Consider the following 19,163-nt stretch of genomic DNA (forward strand, 5'->3'; position numbering starts at 1 on the left):
CTAAGTTACTTCATGGTTTTTTAGAGCAATTGAAAGCTCGTCTTTGTAATGGTGAATATGAAAGTAGCTTTCAGTTCCAGGCTTTCTAATTAATTAAATATTAATTCCATCAGATAGTGTGTTGGAATTTGAATCCTTGTTCCCAATGTTACTTTAGTAACATTGCCATTATGTCCCTACTTGACCAATGCTGAATGCCTGGGAGTTATCTGTAACAATAGGTAGATCTGAAAGAGAGAGGGTAGAATTTCGGTTGTAATCCACATGGAATAAGCCAGAGGAAGACAGTTACTAATGAAGGAACTGTAACTGTGAACTCCTGTTTTGCTAGACCTGATGAATAACAGGATGGGAAATAGAGAGCAGTTCAGGTAAAAGCGACAAACAAATCCGGTCAGACTTGAAAACCTGGTCAGAAATTGGAGCAGAACTTCTTAAAGGTCTGGATTTCTGCAAAAGAAATAGCCATGAATCAAATACTAACACAAATGCATGTAATTCTGTGGATTTTGTAAATCTGAAATAAACATTAAATGCTGGAATTGGTCACTAGGTCCAGCAATGGGAACAGTGTTTGCGTTTCAGGTGGTTGACTTTTCATCAGAACTGGGAAAGTTTGGACTTGCAGCAGGTATTAAATTACTGAAGTGGGGAATTAAAAAGGTCTATGATAGAATGTTAGATCAAAAGATTTGATAAAATGGGGAAAAAAAATTATGGTGTTAGGCCAAATGGAATTGTAATGGGACTAGGTAAAGTTACAAGAGCTATGTCTCGAGTGGGTGTAAATGGCAAAATGATAAATATCTGTCCTCTGAAAGTAAAAACACAAAAAAAGAGAAACAAGATCAATAAAGAAACAGGGAACTAAATTGGTCCAGATGCCAAGAATTGAAATTGTTTCACTCTCTGTTGAGTCCAGAAGGTTGTAAATTGTACAACTGAAAGATATAGTGCTTATGTTGAGTTTCATTAGAACACTATAGCGGTCTGGCCCAGTGAAGAGAGGGATATGGTTGGGTGGATTAGCCATGGGAAATGCAGGGTTACAGGATGGGGGAAGATGGTGAGTCTGGTTAGGATGCTGTTCAAAGTGTCAGTGTAGACTTGTTGGGCCAAATGGCCTGTTTCCATACTGTAGGAATTGTATGATCTTATCCTAATAAAATGACCCCAACATCCTATCCTTCCTGTACATTATTTTGTAAAGTCACATACCTTGAATATTTAGTTCCCACTACCCCTTTGTAATCATGTCGTCATAATGGCGGTAAGATTATTCCCATTAACTTCTGTGTGCTGTTAATTCATTTATTTTGTTCCAAATAATACTTACACTCAAGTAAAGAGACATTAATTTTGCCTTTATAGCATTTTTCGCCTTTTGATCCTATTTACTGACATTCCTCCAAGTTTGTACACTTTCCCCCTTCCTATCTCACTTGGGTATCAGAACCCAAAAATGTTCCCTATACTGCTGCCATATACTTTTGATTTGTCAGGCTAAATTTCTGTCTGCTTCTGCCTTAAAAGTAGCTAAAGATTCTGCATCCACTGCCTTTTAAGCAACAGAATTCCAAAGACACTTAACCCGAAACATCAGCTTTCCTGCTCCTCTGATGCTGCTAGGCCTGCTGTGTTCATCCAGCTCTACACCTTGTTAATCTTATGAAAGAATTTTATTTCGTCATCCCTGTCGGAAATGGCCAACCTCAATTTTAAATGATGACTCTCTAGTTCTAGATTCAGTCTCTCCAATGATCCGTAACACCCCCTAATGCTTGAATTCTTTGTCTTGCCCCTTGTCATAAAGGAATGCTCTATTAGCTTTCTTGATTACTTTTTCCCTTTATCCAAATCATTTCTATAAATTGTAAATAGTTGAGGCCCCAGCACTGAGCCCTGTGGCATGTCACATGTGACATCCTGCTCGTCTGAAAAGGCCCATTCATTCCTATCCTCTACTTCTTGTTAGCAATTTTTTTTTGCTTCTATCCATGCCCGTATGTCACACCAATATTTTATTTTCTGCAATAACTTCTATTGTATCAACTTAACAAATGCTTTTTGGAAATCTAAGTAGAGGTGACCTTATAGAGGTTTATAAAATCATGAGGGGCATGTATAGGGTGAATAACAAGGTCTTTTTCTTAGGGTGGGGGAGTCCAAAAATAGAGAGCATAGATTTAAGGTAAGAGGGAAAAGATTTGAAAAGGACCAGAGGGGTAACTTTTTCACACAGAGAGTGATGTGTGTACGGAACGAGCTGCCGGAGGAAGTGGTGGAGGCTGGTACAATGACAACATTTAAAAGGCATCTGGATGGGTATATAAATAGAGTGGGTTCAAAGGCATATGGGCCAAATGCTGGCAAATGGGACTAGGCCAGATTGGAGTGTCTGGTCAGCAAGGACGAGTTGGACTGGACTTGGTCTGTTTCTGTGTTCTATAATTCTGTGACTCTACAGTATATCCAGTGGTTTTTTTTATCTGTGGCACAAATTATTTTTTCAAGGAACCTCAGTAAATTAGTTAAATACGGCTACCCTTTGATAAATGTGTTGGCCACTGCCTGATTACCTTGAACTTATCTAAGTGCCCTGTTACAACATTTGAATAATAGCTTCTAACATTTTTCCTGTGACAAGATGTAAATGTAACTGGCTTGTAGTTTCTTGCTTTCTGCCTCTTCCGTTTTGGAATAAATGAGTACCGTTAGGTATTTTCTTATTTAAAGGAATCTTTCTTGATCTAATGAGTTTTAGAAAATTAAAACTAATGCGTCAGCTCTCTCATAAGTTAGTTCTTTTAAGATCTTTTAAGACCTTAGGATAAAATCCGTCAGAACCCGTGAACTTGTCAACTGTCAGTTTCTAACAATTTACTCAGTACTACTGGAGGAAGGGTCACTGGACCCAAAACGTTAACTCTGTTTTTTCCCTCACAGATGCTGTCAGACCTGCTGAGCTTTCTCAGCAACTTTGTTTTTGTACTCAGTATTACTTCCTGGTAATTGTAATTTTTTGGAGTTCTTTCCTACCCTTCATTCCTGATTTATAGTTATATCTAGGATGTCACTCTTATTCCTGTCTAATGAAGACCGACCCAAACAATCTGTTCAATTTGTCTGTCATCTCTTTCTCCAGAATTACTAATTCCTAAATTCATTTTCTACATAATCAACACTTACTTTGTTAATTCTTCTTTTCTCCTAACTGTTTTTATGTCTTTGTCTAATTTTCAGTGCCCTGATTTTTCCCTTCTTATTAAGCTTTTAATAATTTAAAAAAAACATTTCAGTCCAATCTTCTGGCCTTTCACCTATCTTTGCACAATTATATGTTTTTTGTTTCAGTTTGGTACTACCTTTGACTTTTTTAGTCAATCATCATGGCAGGTCTGGCCCTTGGAATTTTTCTTATTTGTCAGAATATTCTGCACTTAATTGTTTGCATCTCAAATGATTTATCTTTTAACCTAAACTTCCAGTTCACTTTTACTAGTTCTGCTTTCATGCAATCATAATTGCTTTTGTTTAAATTCAGAATAATTGTATTGTACCCATGCTTCTCTCCCTCATTCTGAATGTAAGATTCAATCATATTATGGCCACTGCTACCAAAATTGCTTTCACTATGAGGTCAGTAATTAATCCTATCTCTTTGGTCAAAACCTCCGCCAATGCTCCAGTGAAAATAACTCAAACCCAGGCAACACCCTTGTGAATCTTTACTGAACCCTTTCAAGTTTTGCAGCATCTTTCCTGTAGCAGGTAAACCAGAATTGCATGCTATGTTCCAAAAGAGACCTAATCGATATCCTGCACAGATGCAACACGACCTCCCAACTTCTATACTCAATGCACTAACCAATAAGGGCAAGTGTACTAAACATCTTCTTCCCCACTCTGTCTATCTGTGGCCTCTGCTTTCAAGGAACTATGAAACTATGCCCAAAGGTTTCTTTGTTTGGCAACAGTCCGCAGGACCTTACTATTAAGTATATGTAAGTCCTGCCCTACTAAAATGGAGCACCTCACATTTATCTAAATTAAAGCAGAGGACTGACCATGTTGAAGCCCCTGGACTGAGCATGGACTGTATCCCTGGGTACTGAGAGCCCTTGCCAGACTCCTGCCTGCCAAACTGATCTCAGGACTGTCCCATGCCAGTTTCTAACGTGGCCATTTGGTTGAATTAATGTGCAGTGTGTTTGCAGGCAGCTTGCATGTGGTGGGTGTTGCATTGCCCTTTTAGTGTGCCATTCAGCAAGATGCTTAGTCCACTCCCCAAAACCCAGTTCAATAGCAGCCCATCTGTGTATCTCTGCTAAAGAGCCCCTTAAAACAGCAGTAATGTCAGCCTTTCACTCTGGTTGATCCGTTGACATTCTAAGAGATGTGGCACAGCCAGGCACTTGTGAGAAGCATAAAAGGTGGAGCCAGATGATCTTGTTGTTGAGAATGGCCTTACCAGACTTCTCATCAGAATCTCAACATAGCACTCGTCACTCCGAATCCTATAAGATGGGTTTTGTTTTAAGTATATTTCCCATGTCTAAATAGTCATAAAGGATGTGGAGTTTACTTTTTCCTGCTGCTGATTTAATGCTTAATGGCTTGGCTTCGTAATGCTTCCTCTTGTTATCTTGATTTGTATGACCAGTTCATCTGTTTTGATTTGAATGCTGCATGCATTCAAATATAGTGTCCTTAAGTTTTGTCCTTTGATTAATTTTGTAACCTGTAATCTTTTCTGCTGATTAGCTCTTGGATCTATATTTTCTATTGTTTCATGTCATCATCTCCCCACCCCAACCTTTTTTCCTTATGATTAATTATATATTTGTGTGTCCAATTATTTTTGCCACTACTTCATCTCTTCCGAAGTCATTGACCTCTCAAATTCAGGCAGTCTTGAGGTTCGCTATTCTCTCAGAATGCATTCTTCAGTTTTGGAAGTTTGACAGTTTTCTGGATCCAAACCTGTTGATATGGATTCTCTTAGTGACAACATGAGTCTTGTAGCTCCCTCGAAGTTAGAGGACCTTTAATTACTTGGATTTCTTGTGCAGGGAATGTCTTTCCTGTTGTTGCAGATAATTACCTTGATGCTGCTCTGGACGATCTTTAATCTCTTCAATTTCTTCATAGAGGATGCCTGCTGATTTGAAACAAGCAGTTTTTCTTATAATATCCAGGATCCTTGGCCCAAGCAATTTGCTGTTTTAGATAGTATCTCCTAATCAGGTAATTTCTTCTTGATAATGTGCTGAATTTGTGTACCTTGTGTGTACCATCTCATGATGACTTCAGTGGAGTTGTAGGCACCACACTTTTTAAAAAAATTAATTCATGGCATGTGGGTGTCGCCAGCTGCGCCAACATTTGTTGCCCGTCCCTTGATGTCCTTGCGAAGGTGGTGGGGAGCTGCCTGCTTGAACCGCTGTACTCCACACAGCTGAGCCACAATATCCTCAGGGAGGAAATTCTGGGATTTTGACCCAATGACCATGAAGAAACAGCAATATATTTCCAAGTCAGCATGGTGAGTGACTTGGAGGTGTACTTGCAGGTGTTGGTCTTCCCACGTCATAGAGCCATACAGCATGGAAGCAGACCCATTGGTTCAACACATCCATGCCAACTAAGTTTCACAAACTGAACTAGTGTCCCCTGCCTGCATTCATTCCTATTCATGTACCTGTTTAAATGTCTTTTAAATGTTGTAACTGTACCAGGATCTAGCACTCCCCGGCAGTTTATTCACATGTGAACCATCCTCTGTGTGAAGATGTTGCCCTTCAGGTCTCTTTTAAATCTTTCTGCTCTTGCTTTACAAATATGCCCCCTTGTTTTGAACTCCCCTACTTGAGAGAAAAGACCGAAAGAACTGCGGATGCTGTAAATCAGGAACAAAAGCAAAGTCAGCAGGTCTGGCATCCGTGAGGGAAAAAACGGAGTTAACGTTTCGGATCCGGTGACCCTTCTTCAGAACAGTTCTGGCAACCATTCCTGGCAACATCCTTGTAAATATTTTCTGGACCTTCTCCAATTTAGTAATATTGTTCTCATAGCAGGGCAACCAGAACTGCAAACAATGTTCCAAACACCCTGTACAAGGTCCTGTATCTGGTACCTAGATGGAAATGGATGTGGGTTTGAAAGGCGCTCTCTGAGGATCTTTGGTGGATTTCTGCAGTGCACCTGTTGTTGCTGTTGGTGGAGGAAGTAGACATTTGTGGATGTGGTGCCAGTCAAGTGGGCTACTTTGTCCTGGATGATGTCAAGCTTCTTGAGTGTTGTTGGAGCTGCACCCATCCAGGCAAGTGGGGAGTTTTCTATCATACTCTTGACTTGTGCCTTGTAGATGATAGACAGGGTTTGAGTATTGGGGGTGGTGTGGTCAGGAGATGAGTTACTTGCTACAGTATCTTAAATTGCGTGCATAGATTTTAAATCTTTATCCGTTGTCAAATATATGTTGAAACTTGAATGCTCTTCAACTTACTGCTTATGTTGGATGTTTTCATTCACCTGCAGTGACTGTAGTATTGATGAAAACAACATGCTTTCACCTGCATTGTACTGAGTGGAGATTGATTAGCATGGTATTTGTCACTGGTACTGAGGATAATTTCAGGGAGGATAAAAAAATGAAATGTTGATCAAACATGTGTCTCCTGAATAATATCAAGCATGTGTCTGACTTGCTTTTTGTTCACTAAATTTTGTTGCAATCTGGGATACCTCAGTTTTACATTCTCTAATGAACTCAAGTTGGGTGTACTGCTTGTTGGCTTGTGTCTTCTCACAAGTCTTGCAATTTTAATTTTGGATGTGAGTTTTAATTTTCTTTGAAAGTTTTGAAAGCAGTGGGAAAAAAATCCGGTTTAGTCACAGTATAATATTGATGACAGTATGATGCAAATTTCTCACTAATAAATTCTGATGAATTTTGTCTTCTCTTTTGGTTTCTCCTTGTGTTGGGAGGCCTATGAAAACTTCTAATGGTTTACCTTTGAACCATCTGTTCAGAAATGGAATGACCTTTGACCTGTTGTTACATGACTGCTTGTTCTTGACTTTAACTGATGTAACTGCTTCTGCATTTGAAGAGGATTTGGGTCTACACATGCTGTTGTACTCATGAATGAGAATTTTTGATTGTGAAGTATATATCCATTATCTACTGACATCCTATGTGGTGTACAGTTGCTTGCAGCATACCATTAAGTTTAAGTGCTTTAACTGCTGGACCATACAGCTGCAGTACTCTGTGCTGTAAACAATATTTCTTTTAGTCCTATGAAATAAAGCATATTATCTGATAATATAGTGGCACATCCGTAATCAAGTTTAAAAGTAATAGATGCCCATTGACCTAAATATCTTTTGCCCGAAAGTCTAGGTCTTGATCACCATTTTCCCCGGGGAATACATTTGGCCCATTTTGTTTCCTTTTCTTTGCATATTTTGATTTATTTTTCTCTTCTTTATGCTTGCAGTCAGCAGCATGCTTACTCTCTGCATTTTTTTGTGGTCCATCACCATTCCCTCTGGCTCTGGATGACTTATTCTTCTATCAATCAATCTCTCCTTTCTTCCACCCTAACATATACCTTCCTTGTGTCCTTCTCCAATCTATCTCTTTCTCAAATCCTCTTATGTCTTTACTGCTTTCCATTTCTGATAAAGAGTCACAGACCGGAAACATTTTTTTCCTCTCTCAGAACTGATGCTGCTTGACCTGCTGATTTACACTATTTTAATTTCAGATTGGCAGTATCCGATGATACTGATTGAGGGACCAAGGTATCGTGGATGGAACAATTGCTTTGGAATGCTGAAATGAAAGAGGGCAGAGAGTTTGGTGGTTATATTATGCTGGAGGATGTGGAAATGGGGAAGATCATTTCTCGAATAGAGGCTGGTGAGCAGCAAGAGAAGACAAGGGTAAGATCATTGAGGTTTAGGGAGGAAGGAGGATGATGAGAAGGGCAGAAAATGGATGTAGAAGAGGGCCCTCAAAAACCAATAAATCCTCAATTGAGGAAAAAGGATATAACAAAAAGACTGAAAGGAAAGGTTGCGTTAATTGGGGCAGATAGATAAATAGTGAAAATTGTATATGAATCACAATATGAGGAAACGCATCTGGGGGAATTATAAAAGCAAAACACTTCAGATACATCCGAATTATCTTTTTAAAATAACTGAGAAAAGTTTCAGGTTTCAGCCTAACTGCTTCAAAACTGGGAATCAGAAGATTGGATACAGTAATGAAAACACTAAGTGCTGCAGAAACTCGACAGGTTTGGCTTGAAAAGAACACACATTGGCACTTTTCTGCCTCTCAACTTACTGGCTGAGTTTCTTCGGCACTTACTGGTCTTCTGTTATTGTTTTTTGAACGGCGGCGGCGGCGTTTATTCGGTTGGACACTGTGACTGTCACTCAAGCGGGTCGTGGGTCACGTGGTCATTCCGCGCTGCTGTTGATTGAGAGAGCGGGTAGAGAGGCGGGACGCGGCAACCATTGTTGGATCTATTGGATAACAGCGGCGTTGCTCAATGGCTCCCCCCACTTCACCGTACAGCCAATGGGTGGGTGGGTGGGCAGCGGAGATTCAAACTCAAGCGTTGGCGGTTGGTCGCGAGCGCGAACTGTGAGAGGCTAGTTTCCCTTCCCCCACCAAGAGCCGGAGTACGGGCCATAGAGTAGAGAGACCAGAGCTCAGAATTAGTGCTAGTGCGGAGACCTCTGGGCACGGCCTGAGCCCCAGGCCATGGAGCTACACGAACTCCGGTACAGCGAGCTGCAGCGGCTGGCCAAGCAGCACGGCCTCAGGGCCAATCTCAAGGTCAGTGTTGAGAGTGTCCCTGACACCGGCGGTGGGGAAGGGCTGGGCGGTCTCTTGTGTGGAAAAGCCGGTCCTCAACATCTCTCCGCCCGTTTGCCCACTCGCTACCAACCCGGAGGTAGCAGTGCACCTCACCGGTTGGGGGTGGTGGGGTCTTGATCACCCAAAGTGGAGCTGGGTGAGTAGGGTTGGCTTGATGTGGGATGGGGATGATGGAGTCTCACTGCGGGGGCGTACCCCTGTCCTGTTTAGGTTTGGAAACCCTCATGTCTTCTGAGGACCACGGCCGTCCAGTCCCTGTACACTTGCATTCCCCATGTAGATGGCCTCAAAGTCCTCTGCTGCTTCCTGTCCCGCAGGCCCGACCACTCCCCCTCCACTGACACCCCTCCCACAACAGTGGTCGAAAATGCCATCCACTGTGTCTCTCGCATTTCCTGTAACTCATCCCCCTCATCCCCTCCCTGCAATAACAACCAAAACAGAATCCCCATCGTCCTCACGTACCACCCCACCAACCTTTGAATCCAACGCATCATCCTCCGACACTTGCGCCATCTGCAATTTGACCCCGTTTCCGAAGACATTTTTCCTTCCCCACACTTATCAGCTTTCTGGAGGGGCCACTCTCTCCGTGACTCCCTTGTCTGCTCCACACTCCCCTACAGCCCCACCGCCCCTGGCACTTCTCCCTGCAACTGCAAGAAGTGCTACACCACACCCCCATCCCAGGCCCTAAGAAGTTCTTCCACGTCAAACAGATGTTCACCTGTACATCTGCTAATGTGGTATATTCTATCCGCTGTTCCTGTTGTGGCCGCCTCTACATCAGGGAAACCAAGCAGAGTCTGAGGGTCTCTGCAAACGAACCTTACGGGCAGACTGGGCATATTTCCACTGGAGCCAACAGTGAGCCATAGCTTAATTGAGTGAGTATATAAGAAAGTGCCTTCATAGTCTTACTGAGGTGCAGAGAAGAATGTTTCCTCATGTGGGTCAGCCTATAATGAGGGTGCATGAAGAATCTCTTTTAGACCCAATGAGGAGGAAGGCTTTGAGCGTTGTTCAATTATGGAACTCTGTCTCGAGATGGTGGACACTGAGTTATTAACTACTTTTAAGGCAGGTAGATTCTTGCTAGGTGAAAGAAAATCGGAAGTTCTAGATGTAGGTGGCAGTGTGGGATTTGAAACGCAAGCTAATAGGAACCTGAAATACAAAAATAAGTGCTCTATAAGTTTAGTGTGTACTTAATTTTGTTGACTACTGTAATTCTCAGAAGTTCCAATGTTGGATAAGACAAATGCAGCAGAATCAGAGTGGGACAGACTAGACTGGGACAGACTAGTATAAGAGAACAGCTTCTACAGTGCAAAACAGAATCCAGAAGCCTCAGGTTAGTTAGAATTCATGAAAACTCAATTACATGGGGTTCTGTCCAAGATTGATTACACTGCATAGTTCAGATAAAATTAAGTTGACAATCTAGAAATCTAATTTTTATTTTAAAGTTGATGGAATGCTTAAAATTAATAAAATAATCTGTGCAGAATTTCTTAACATTTCTTATGATATTGGAGTTGTGTTATGCATTGTGGTTCAGCACAGTCGGACTTAATTGTGAAAACAATTCACTTCACTTGTGGTAAGACAGATGATATACTGCTTTCTAAGAGTGGATGGGGATGGAATTATGTGCCTTTTCAAGTTAACCACAGCAGTAGTGTATTTGTCAGGACAATTTTGCAAAGTAGAATATTTGACCGTGGCATCTAGGTGGGAAGCCTAGGATGGTTCTTGACACTGTCGACCTCTGATCTGTTGATGTAGATGGGAGTGTGTTTTCCGCCTTTCTTCCTGAAGTCAGTGATCAGTTCTATGTTTTACTGACATTGAGTGAGCGGTTGTGATCATCGCATCATCGCATCACATCACCTAGCTGTCTATCTTCTTTCTGTATTCTGATTGATCACTGTTTGATATACATTCTGCCGCAGATTGCATTCATTCAGAATTTGGCTACATAGTTGTGGGTATGCAAGGAGTACAATAGGGGATTGAGAAAGCATCTTGTTGGGGGGTGGGGTGGTGGGCTCCAGTGTTGTGTCCTCGTGGAGTGCAGTGCTAGGCGAATGGCATCTGCTGTGGACCTGTTCCATCAATGGGCAAATTGCAGTGGATCGAAGCAGGCTGGGAGACTAGAGTTGATGTTGGCCATGACCAGCCTCTGGAAGCATTTCATGATTATGGAGGTCAGAGCCACTGGGTTGGTAGTCATTTAAGGTGTTGCGTGTGTTTTCTTTGGTACTGATGTGATGGTGGTCGTCGTCTTTAGCTTGGAGGAGGGCAGAGATTGACTATGTCAGTGATACTTCTGCCAGCTGGTCTGCACAAGGTCTAAGTGCACGGCCAGGGACTCCATCCAGGCCCGTTGCTTTCCTTGGGTTGACTCCCAGAAAGACCGCTCTGATGTCTGTAACGGTGATGAGAGCAGAGGCTTCTAGATTTGTCAGAGAGGTGATACTGTGCCATTGGAAATCTGCTCGCACCAAGCATGGAAAGCATTGACAGCATCAGGGAGGGATGTATCTTTGTCTGCGATCTTGCTGTGCTTCATTTTTGTATCCTGTAATGTTGTTTCGGCTTCTCTTAACTTTGAGGTGAGATCCACTAGAATCTGTGAACTTGTTTCCTATATTCCATCCAATCTTTTAAGATGCCACTCACTTGTGAAATTATATCCTTTTTTAAATTTGGAAGATTTTTTTCAGTTAATGATCTTTCCTTGCAATTTTTCTTACTCATTGGCACATTTGTTCAGTGGATGCTGAGATATCCCCTTAAATATTCAGTGCTTTATCTGTTTATCCATCTCTTAACCTAACTGGTCAGTTTACATTTGCTCATTCTTCATGCCTTAATTGCCATTTTATTCAAGTTGAAAGTAGTTGTCTTGGGTCTATTATAGCTTAAAAAAAAATCAAACTTTTGCCAATATTTTGGCAAGGAATCAAGTTCGTACTGGACTGTTGCTGTTCATGGCATATGCCCATGATTATTAACTTGCATGTGAGGCACATACAATTAAGATGTTTGCAGATTATATGAAATTGAATATGTGGTTGATTCTTAAAACAATACTACTAGTTTGCTGGGTGGAAATGTGGCAGATGGCACACTGAAATGAGATGATGCGGTTAGAAAAGTAGTAACAAGGTACATGAATACAAATAGTAGAATGCTAAGAAGAGAGGGACCTTGGAGTAAATACTATCAATGATATTGTGACTGACTGAAGATAACTATTGCCTCGAGATCTTCAACCTGCCTGTGTGGTTTGACACAGTTGATCACTTACCTTTCTGTTTTTTTTTGGCCTCTCCACAGTCTTGCTAATTGTAGTCAAAAAATTCCCTGCAATTGCTTTGCTTCTGTTCTTTGTCTATTAGTGACCACAAGATTTGATCCTTAGCCCCCACTTATTTCTCATCTACATATTGCTTCTTGGGCATCATCTGATGGCACAGTGCTAATTTTATCAGATGTTGACAACACCAGTTCTACCTCACTATCAGCTAGATATCTCAATGAATCCACTTAAGAATCCCTGAAATGTTTACCCAACATCCAGTGCTGGGTGACCTGAAATTTCCACAATAGTGGAAAGACTGCAACCATTGTTTTCTATCCTCAGTCTGAACTCCCCAACAAGCTAATGATTCCATCCTTCTTTCTGGCAACACCTGAACCTAACCCCAGTTTGTTTGCAACTTTGGTATTACCTTTGATTCTAGGATGAGTTTCTGACCCCTTTATTCATGCCATTAAAACTATCAATATCCATGTCTAACTTCCTCCCTTTCAACTCATCTGCTGCAGAAACCTTCATGCATGTTTTTGTCATCTCTTTCCTGACCTCGCTTCCCACATTCCAACTTCTATAATATTGAGAACATCTGAAATTCTGCTGCCCAAGCCTTGTTTTCCACCATCACCACTGTACTCACTGACGCGTGTTGGCTCCTGATCAAACAACCCCTCAATTCTAAAATTCTACTCCTGATTTCAAATCTTACTATGACCTTGTCCCTCATCTCTCTTTAATTGGTCTTTAAAATCATGCCTTTTGTGTGCTGTCAATTTTAATTACTCCCATTGATGGCTGCTCTTTCAGTTGCTCAAGTCCTAAATGCTGAAACACGTTTCCTCCCTACAATCCTTTGCCACTCTTTTTTTTTCTTGAGTTGCTTTAAGACCAACCTCAAAATCTTGGTCAAGGAGCTGAATTTTAATCACCCAACTTAATGTTTTTTTATTTGCCTCAAGACATACTTTGTTTCACAATGCTCGTGAAGTGCCTTGATGTTTCATTACACTACAGGTGGTATATAAGTTTGTCAGGCATGATTTCTGGTGCAGATGGTAGTGTCCCTGCAGAAACTCTGGGTTTGAGCACTTGCTGGTCAAAGAGTGTGCATTCACAGTGCAGCTGAACAAGTTAAATACCAACTTGCAACTCCTTCCAACATGCTGCAATGGCAGGTGGGAAGAAAGGGAGAAATTCCTGCTCAGTCACATGATGGCAGGAAAGTCAGAGCCTCTGCCATTTTTCTCTCTAACTTCAGACCACATGGAAAACTGGATGTTATCACAGCAACTCTGACTTGGTGATCTGTGGCCATAGAGAGATTGGCATGCAGCAAAATCTTTATCAGTAGCAAGACAGGTAAATGAGGTGACAAGTTCACACGGGATACTTTACTGACCAAAGTGAAGGTTGCAAGAGTGGGGAGGTTTTGCTGTTGTTTCTCCTTGGGTTCTATATCTTATGACAGGTCCATCCTATAGCATCCCATTGGGTAAGTGGAAGAAGGTTGTGTTGTATGTCCAGCAGGGCATTTCATAGCTGCTGTGGTTAATTTAGGTGTTTGTGAGTAGGTTTGTGTGAATTTTTTGAGGGGATCAGTTTTCTAGTTGCCCAAAAGCTTGTTTTATATCTTTAATCTTTTCCTGGCTAACTATATTAATAAGTTGGTTGGAAGACTTTGACTGTAGAGCTGGGAACTTGGAGGGTTCCAGGCAATTGTTTATAGGAAGTTTTAACTTTCTGGGTAATTCTCACATAGTCAGTGTGTTACACCATTTGAGGGGTACCAATATGCATCTGTCAAGAGTACATCCAAAAACCAAATTCCTAGGCTGTTGCCAGGAATTGAGGATTTTGGATAGAGGATAGACTGGATTTGTTTTTCTTTGGAGTGCAGATGGCTGAGACTACATTTAATTGACATTTATTTATATATTGACAAGTGAATAGAATGTGCCTACTTATGACAAGAGGCTGGAAACTTGGGTATTCATTGGTGCAAGTATTATGATTGAGTTAAATTTTTTTCTTTGTTACCCAGAAGATGGTTGGGATCTGAAATACATTCAGGGCCAAATGGTAATCTGGGTTTGTAACAACTGGATATGCACTTGAACTACCATAACTTACAGGGTTATGGACCAAAAGCTGATAAGTGTGATGAGGCAGGCTGACTTCCTACTTGCTAGTACAGATAAGATGGACTCAATGGCCTCCTGTTTTTTTTCCTGTTTTAAGGTGGTAAAAGGGAATTGTTAGAATCAAATGAAGCTGATGTTTTAAGCAACGTTCCTTGTGTTTTTAAGTTTGCTGGAAATGATTGCTTTTTTCATAAAAATTACATCTGCTGAAGTTGAGTAATTTCTCCACTTTTTTATCCTTTTCCTAATACAGGCAGATAAATTACTGAAAAAATTGCAAGAACGTTTCCAACAAGAGCAGAAGGATGATCCTACTTTGAAGGTTTGCTTGTGAAAATTAATCTTTAAAACAGTGAAGAACAATTCGTGTTTGTACAGTAACTTTAACATACAATTGCTCTGAAGGGGCAATTTTATTGAACAAAATTTGACACTAAATTAATTGGGGAGACATTGAGAAAGATGACCAAAAGCTTTGGGCAATGAGGTAGGCTTTAATAGTGTATTTAAGTAGGAGAGAAGTGGAGAGATTTCGATAATCAATTCTGTAGCTTACAGCTGCCATTATGCTGTGATTAAAAATTGGGATGTGCAAGAGGGCAGCATTGAAAGAAGTGGCTTAAATTCTATTCTTGATCAGTGCTATTTCTGACACCAACTTGGATGAATAGATTTGAAGGGCTGAATGGCCACTGCTTTCTGTCCTGTGCTACTTATTCATCAAGCAGTGCCTGCAGATAAACATCTAAGTTGTTGTTTGTGCTTATCTAGAGTGAGACTGATGTGAATGCTTAAACTCCCCATCTAAGTGCTGCTTCTGGATAATAGTTTTTTTTGTCTGTTCCAACTTGTAAGAAGCTGGGTTACAAAACTGACTGACAGCATTTCATGGTGGGTGGGAATTGTATGGGGAACCAGTGACTGTAGCAGCAGTTACTCTGAAAAAGAGAGGTTGCACGTGGCTCTTGGCTTTAATGAATAGGATGTAAAACCTGCTATATTTGAATGTGGCGTTGCAGCATAAGGAGCTTTATTTGCTTGAAAGCAGACCTATTGTTTACGGTGTTAATTTGTGTTGCTGAAACCTATTTAAGTTTATGCTGGTATTGGCTTTCAGGCTACTGTCGAAGAGAATACATGCAATACAGTAAATGTGGAAAAATGGGAAGATTCCAATGTGACCAAACGACGGGGCAAAGAAAAGTTGCCAAATGGCAATCAAAATGAATCTGTTCACTTGCAAATTTTTACAGCTTCTGAAAAAGAGCAGCCTTCAATGGTATGACATCTTCTGGTGATTTACTTTTTGCACTGTAAAACATGAAATTTTACCTGTTATGGTTGTTATGAAACTATTAAATACTACTTTACTATGAAATTCTTGTTTAGGAGCCTTCTCCTCATTTGGAAAAGAGCCAAAGCATAGAAGGTTCTGGTGTCAAGAGGAGGCAAAGAAAACGACATGCTGAATTTGAGGATTCTGCAGAAAAGGATGAAATTGCAAGAAATGTGGCTGATGACAGTGCTCCTGTCAACCAGTCCACACATCATTTATCAAATGAGACAGCAACTGATGCATCCAAAGGTAGTGCTGGCCAGATATTTTATTTCCTTTTGTATACCCTGCCCAAAGGACTGTTTTGGGATATGATTAATGTTGAATTGGATAGCAGTTCACCTTTGACATTCCAGTAGTTTCGATTTAAATAATGCAGTGAATTTGGTGAAGTTTTTTTCCAAATGTAAGTCACATCAAAAATATTCTGAACCAATGTGAAAGTATTGAGGTTTCATTTATTTTTTACTTTATGAAGATGAAAATGTATAAATGACAAAGTGCTTCCTAGGAAGTTCCAAATTGGAAAAACTTTCTAAATGTCCCCAGTTCAGTTTTTGTCTTAAGTGAGTTGGCCCCCACTGGTTTAGAGACAGGGTAAGGAATTAGCTGTTGTTTCCAAGTGTGGGTTTTGTGTATGATAGTTGGTTTGCCTTTTGTTGAACGTTGTACGACATTGTGCAAAGTATGCCTTCCTTTCATACCAAGTTTGAGGAGGGTGCCATAATGCTGTTGAGCACCCTTTTCCGTCCCCATTTACCTCAATCATTGTTTTTGGATTTGGCGGGTCAGTTTTACAGTTAGATTCTTCTCCTAACACTACTTCTCTCCCTATTTATCTGGACTGGGCACTGGCCCTGATGTAGTCTGGCTTGCCTGAACCAATGGCAGTGTTCTTCTGTGGCCAACTGGCTCTTGCCTGAAACTTTAATCTGGAGTTTTCTGATTTGGAGAGAAGATTGGTCTTTTTGTTTTCTCTCCTTTTTCTTGTTTGCACAGCAGTCACTGATGTAGCAAACTGTGCAGCCTCATGTTAATGTGTCAGAAAACTAGACCTCTTGTTCTATGTTCATGCACTTTGTGAATGTTGAGGTTGGACTTGGCTGAAATAGCTTGTCAAAAAGTAAGTCAGAGGAGCAAGATATGTCACTTCTTCTGACACCAGTTTGATCAAACCTAAGCAATTTGTTTGCTTCTGAGTTTTTAAATTTGCGAAGTTACCCCTTGTGTAACTTGTTATAATTACTGAGTGCTGTCAGCTACTGTGATGTAAGGAAAAATTGGAATGTGAGATAACAAGGTGTAGAGCTGGATGAACACAGCAGGCCAAGAAGCATTTTAAGAGCAGAAAAGCTGATGTTTTGGGCCTAGACCCCACGTCAGAAATGGGGGAGGGGAAGAGGGCTCTGAAATAAATAGGGAGAGAGGGGGAGGCGGATCAAAGATAGATGGATAGAGGAGGAGATAGGTGGAGAGGAGACACAGGTCAAAGAAGCAGGAATCGAGCCAGTAGAAGTGAGTGTAGGTAGGGAGGAGAGAGGCCAATCCAGGGAGGATGGGCAAGTCAAGTGGGCGGCATGAGGTTAGTAGGTAGGAAATGGGGGTGTGGCTTGAGGTGGGAGGAGGGCATGGGTGAGGGGAAGAGCAGGTTAGGGAGGCGGGGATGAACTGGGCTGGTTTTAGGATGCGGTAGGGGCGGGGAGATTTTGAAGCTTGTGAAATCCATATTGATACCATTGGGCTGCAGGGTTCCCAAGCAGAATATGAGTTGCTGTTCCTGCATGGGCCCAAGCTATGCCTGCCTTTTTGCAGATTATGTGGTGCAATCCCTCTCCTGTACCTACGGTAGCCCTAAACCCCACCTCTTCCTCTGTTATATTGATGACTATCAGCACTGCCTCATGCTCCCATGAGGAGCTCAAACAGTTCATCCACTTCACCAACACCTTCCACCCCAACCTTAAGTTCACCTGGACTACCTCTAATACCTCCCTCACCTTCCTGGACACCTCTGTCTCCTCCATCTCAGGAAACCGTCTAGAAACCGATATCCCCTAATCCCAATTCTTTCACCTCTGCCACATCTGCTCCCAGGGTGAGGCATCCCTCTCCTGTAAGTCTCAGTTGTCCTTGTTTTTCAAGGACCCCCACCCACCAAAACCATGGTGGTCGAGAACGCCCTCGACCGTGTCTCCCGCATTTCCCGCAACTCATCCCTCTCACCCCGTCCCCACAATAACTGCCAAAAGAGAATCTCCCTCGTCCTCACATACCACCCCACCAACCTCCGGTTCCAATGCGTCATCCTCCGACACTTCTGCCATCTGCAATCCAACCCCACCACCAAAGGCATTTTTCCCTCCCCACCCTTGTCTGCTTTCCGGAGGGACCGCTCTCTCTGGGACTCCCTTGTCCGCTCCACACTCCCCTCCACCCCCACCACACCTGGCACTTTTCCCTGCAATCGCAGGAAGTGCTGCACCTGCTCCCACACCACCTTCTACACCCCCATCCCAGGCCCCAAGAAGACTTTCCACCTCAAGCAGAGATTCACCTGCTCATCTGCCAATATGGTATACTGCATCCGTTGTACCTGTTGTGGCCACCTCTACAGCTGGGAAACCAAGCAGAGGCTTGGGGACCGCTTTGCAAAACACCTACGCTCGGTTCACAATGAACAACTACACCTCCGGTCACAAACCATTTCAACTCCCCCTCCCATTCCTTGGATGACATGTCCATCCTGGGCCTCCTGCAGTGCCACAACGATGCCACCCAGAGCAACTCCTACCGCTTGGGATTCCTGCAGCCCGACAGTATCGATGTGGATTTCACAAGCTTCAAAATCTCCCCTCCCCCCTACCACATCCCAAAATCAGACCAGCTCATTCCTGCCTCCCTAACCTGTTCTTCCTCTCACCTATGCCCTCCTCCCACTTCAAGCTGCACTCCCATTTCCTACCTACTAACCTCATTCTGCCCCCTTGACCAGTCCGTCCTCCCTAGATTGGCCTCTCTTTCCTCCCTACCTCCCCACTTACACTCACCTCTATTGGCTCCATCCCTGCCTCTTTGACCTGTCTGTCTCCTCTCCACCTATCTTCTCCTCTATCCATCTTCGATCTGCCTCTCCCTATTTATTTCAGAACCCTCTTTACCCTCCCCATTTCTGAAGGGTCTAGGCCTGAAAATGTCAGCTTTTCTGCTCCTCAGATGCAGCTTGGCCTGCTGTGTTCATCTAGCTTCCACCTTGTTATCTCGGATTCTCCAGCATCTGCAGTTCTTGTTATCTCTGAAACAAAATTGGAACGTATAGTTGTATTTTTCTATTCATTTCATTGGGTGTGAATGTCACTGGCAAAGCCAGTATTTATTGTTCACTTTCTTTTAGAATTCTGGAGAAGATGGTCATAAGCTATCTTCTTGATCCATTGCACTCCATGTAATGTAAATGTGCCC

At 42.1% G+C, this 19,163-nt stretch overlaps 1 protein-coding gene across 1 annotated transcript in view; it reads left to right on the forward strand.

Moving 5' to 3' along the window:
- Nucleotides 1-8,625: 8,625 nt before the first annotated feature.
- The window catches only part of nusap1 (nucleolar and spindle associated protein 1), a 30,629-nt gene continuing 20,091 nt past the window's right edge, over nt 8,626-19,163 (forward strand). Inside the window, exons 1-4 of the mRNA XM_048538434.2 lie at nt 8,626-8,860; nt 14,622-14,690; nt 15,486-15,647; nt 15,758-15,953. Of these exons, the coding sequence (XP_048394391.1) occupies nt 8,786-8,860; nt 14,622-14,690; nt 15,486-15,647; nt 15,758-15,953 (502 nt within the window). The 5' untranslated portion in view covers nt 8,626-8,785. The remainder of the gene's footprint in view (nt 8,861-14,621; nt 14,691-15,485; nt 15,648-15,757; nt 15,954-19,163) is intronic.

The sequence above is a fragment of the Stegostoma tigrinum genome, chromosome 10, assembly GCF_030684315.1.
Source record: "Stegostoma tigrinum isolate sSteTig4 chromosome 10, sSteTig4.hap1, whole genome shotgun sequence".
NCBI lineage: Eukaryota > Metazoa > Chordata > Chondrichthyes > Orectolobiformes > Stegostomatidae > Stegostoma > Stegostoma tigrinum.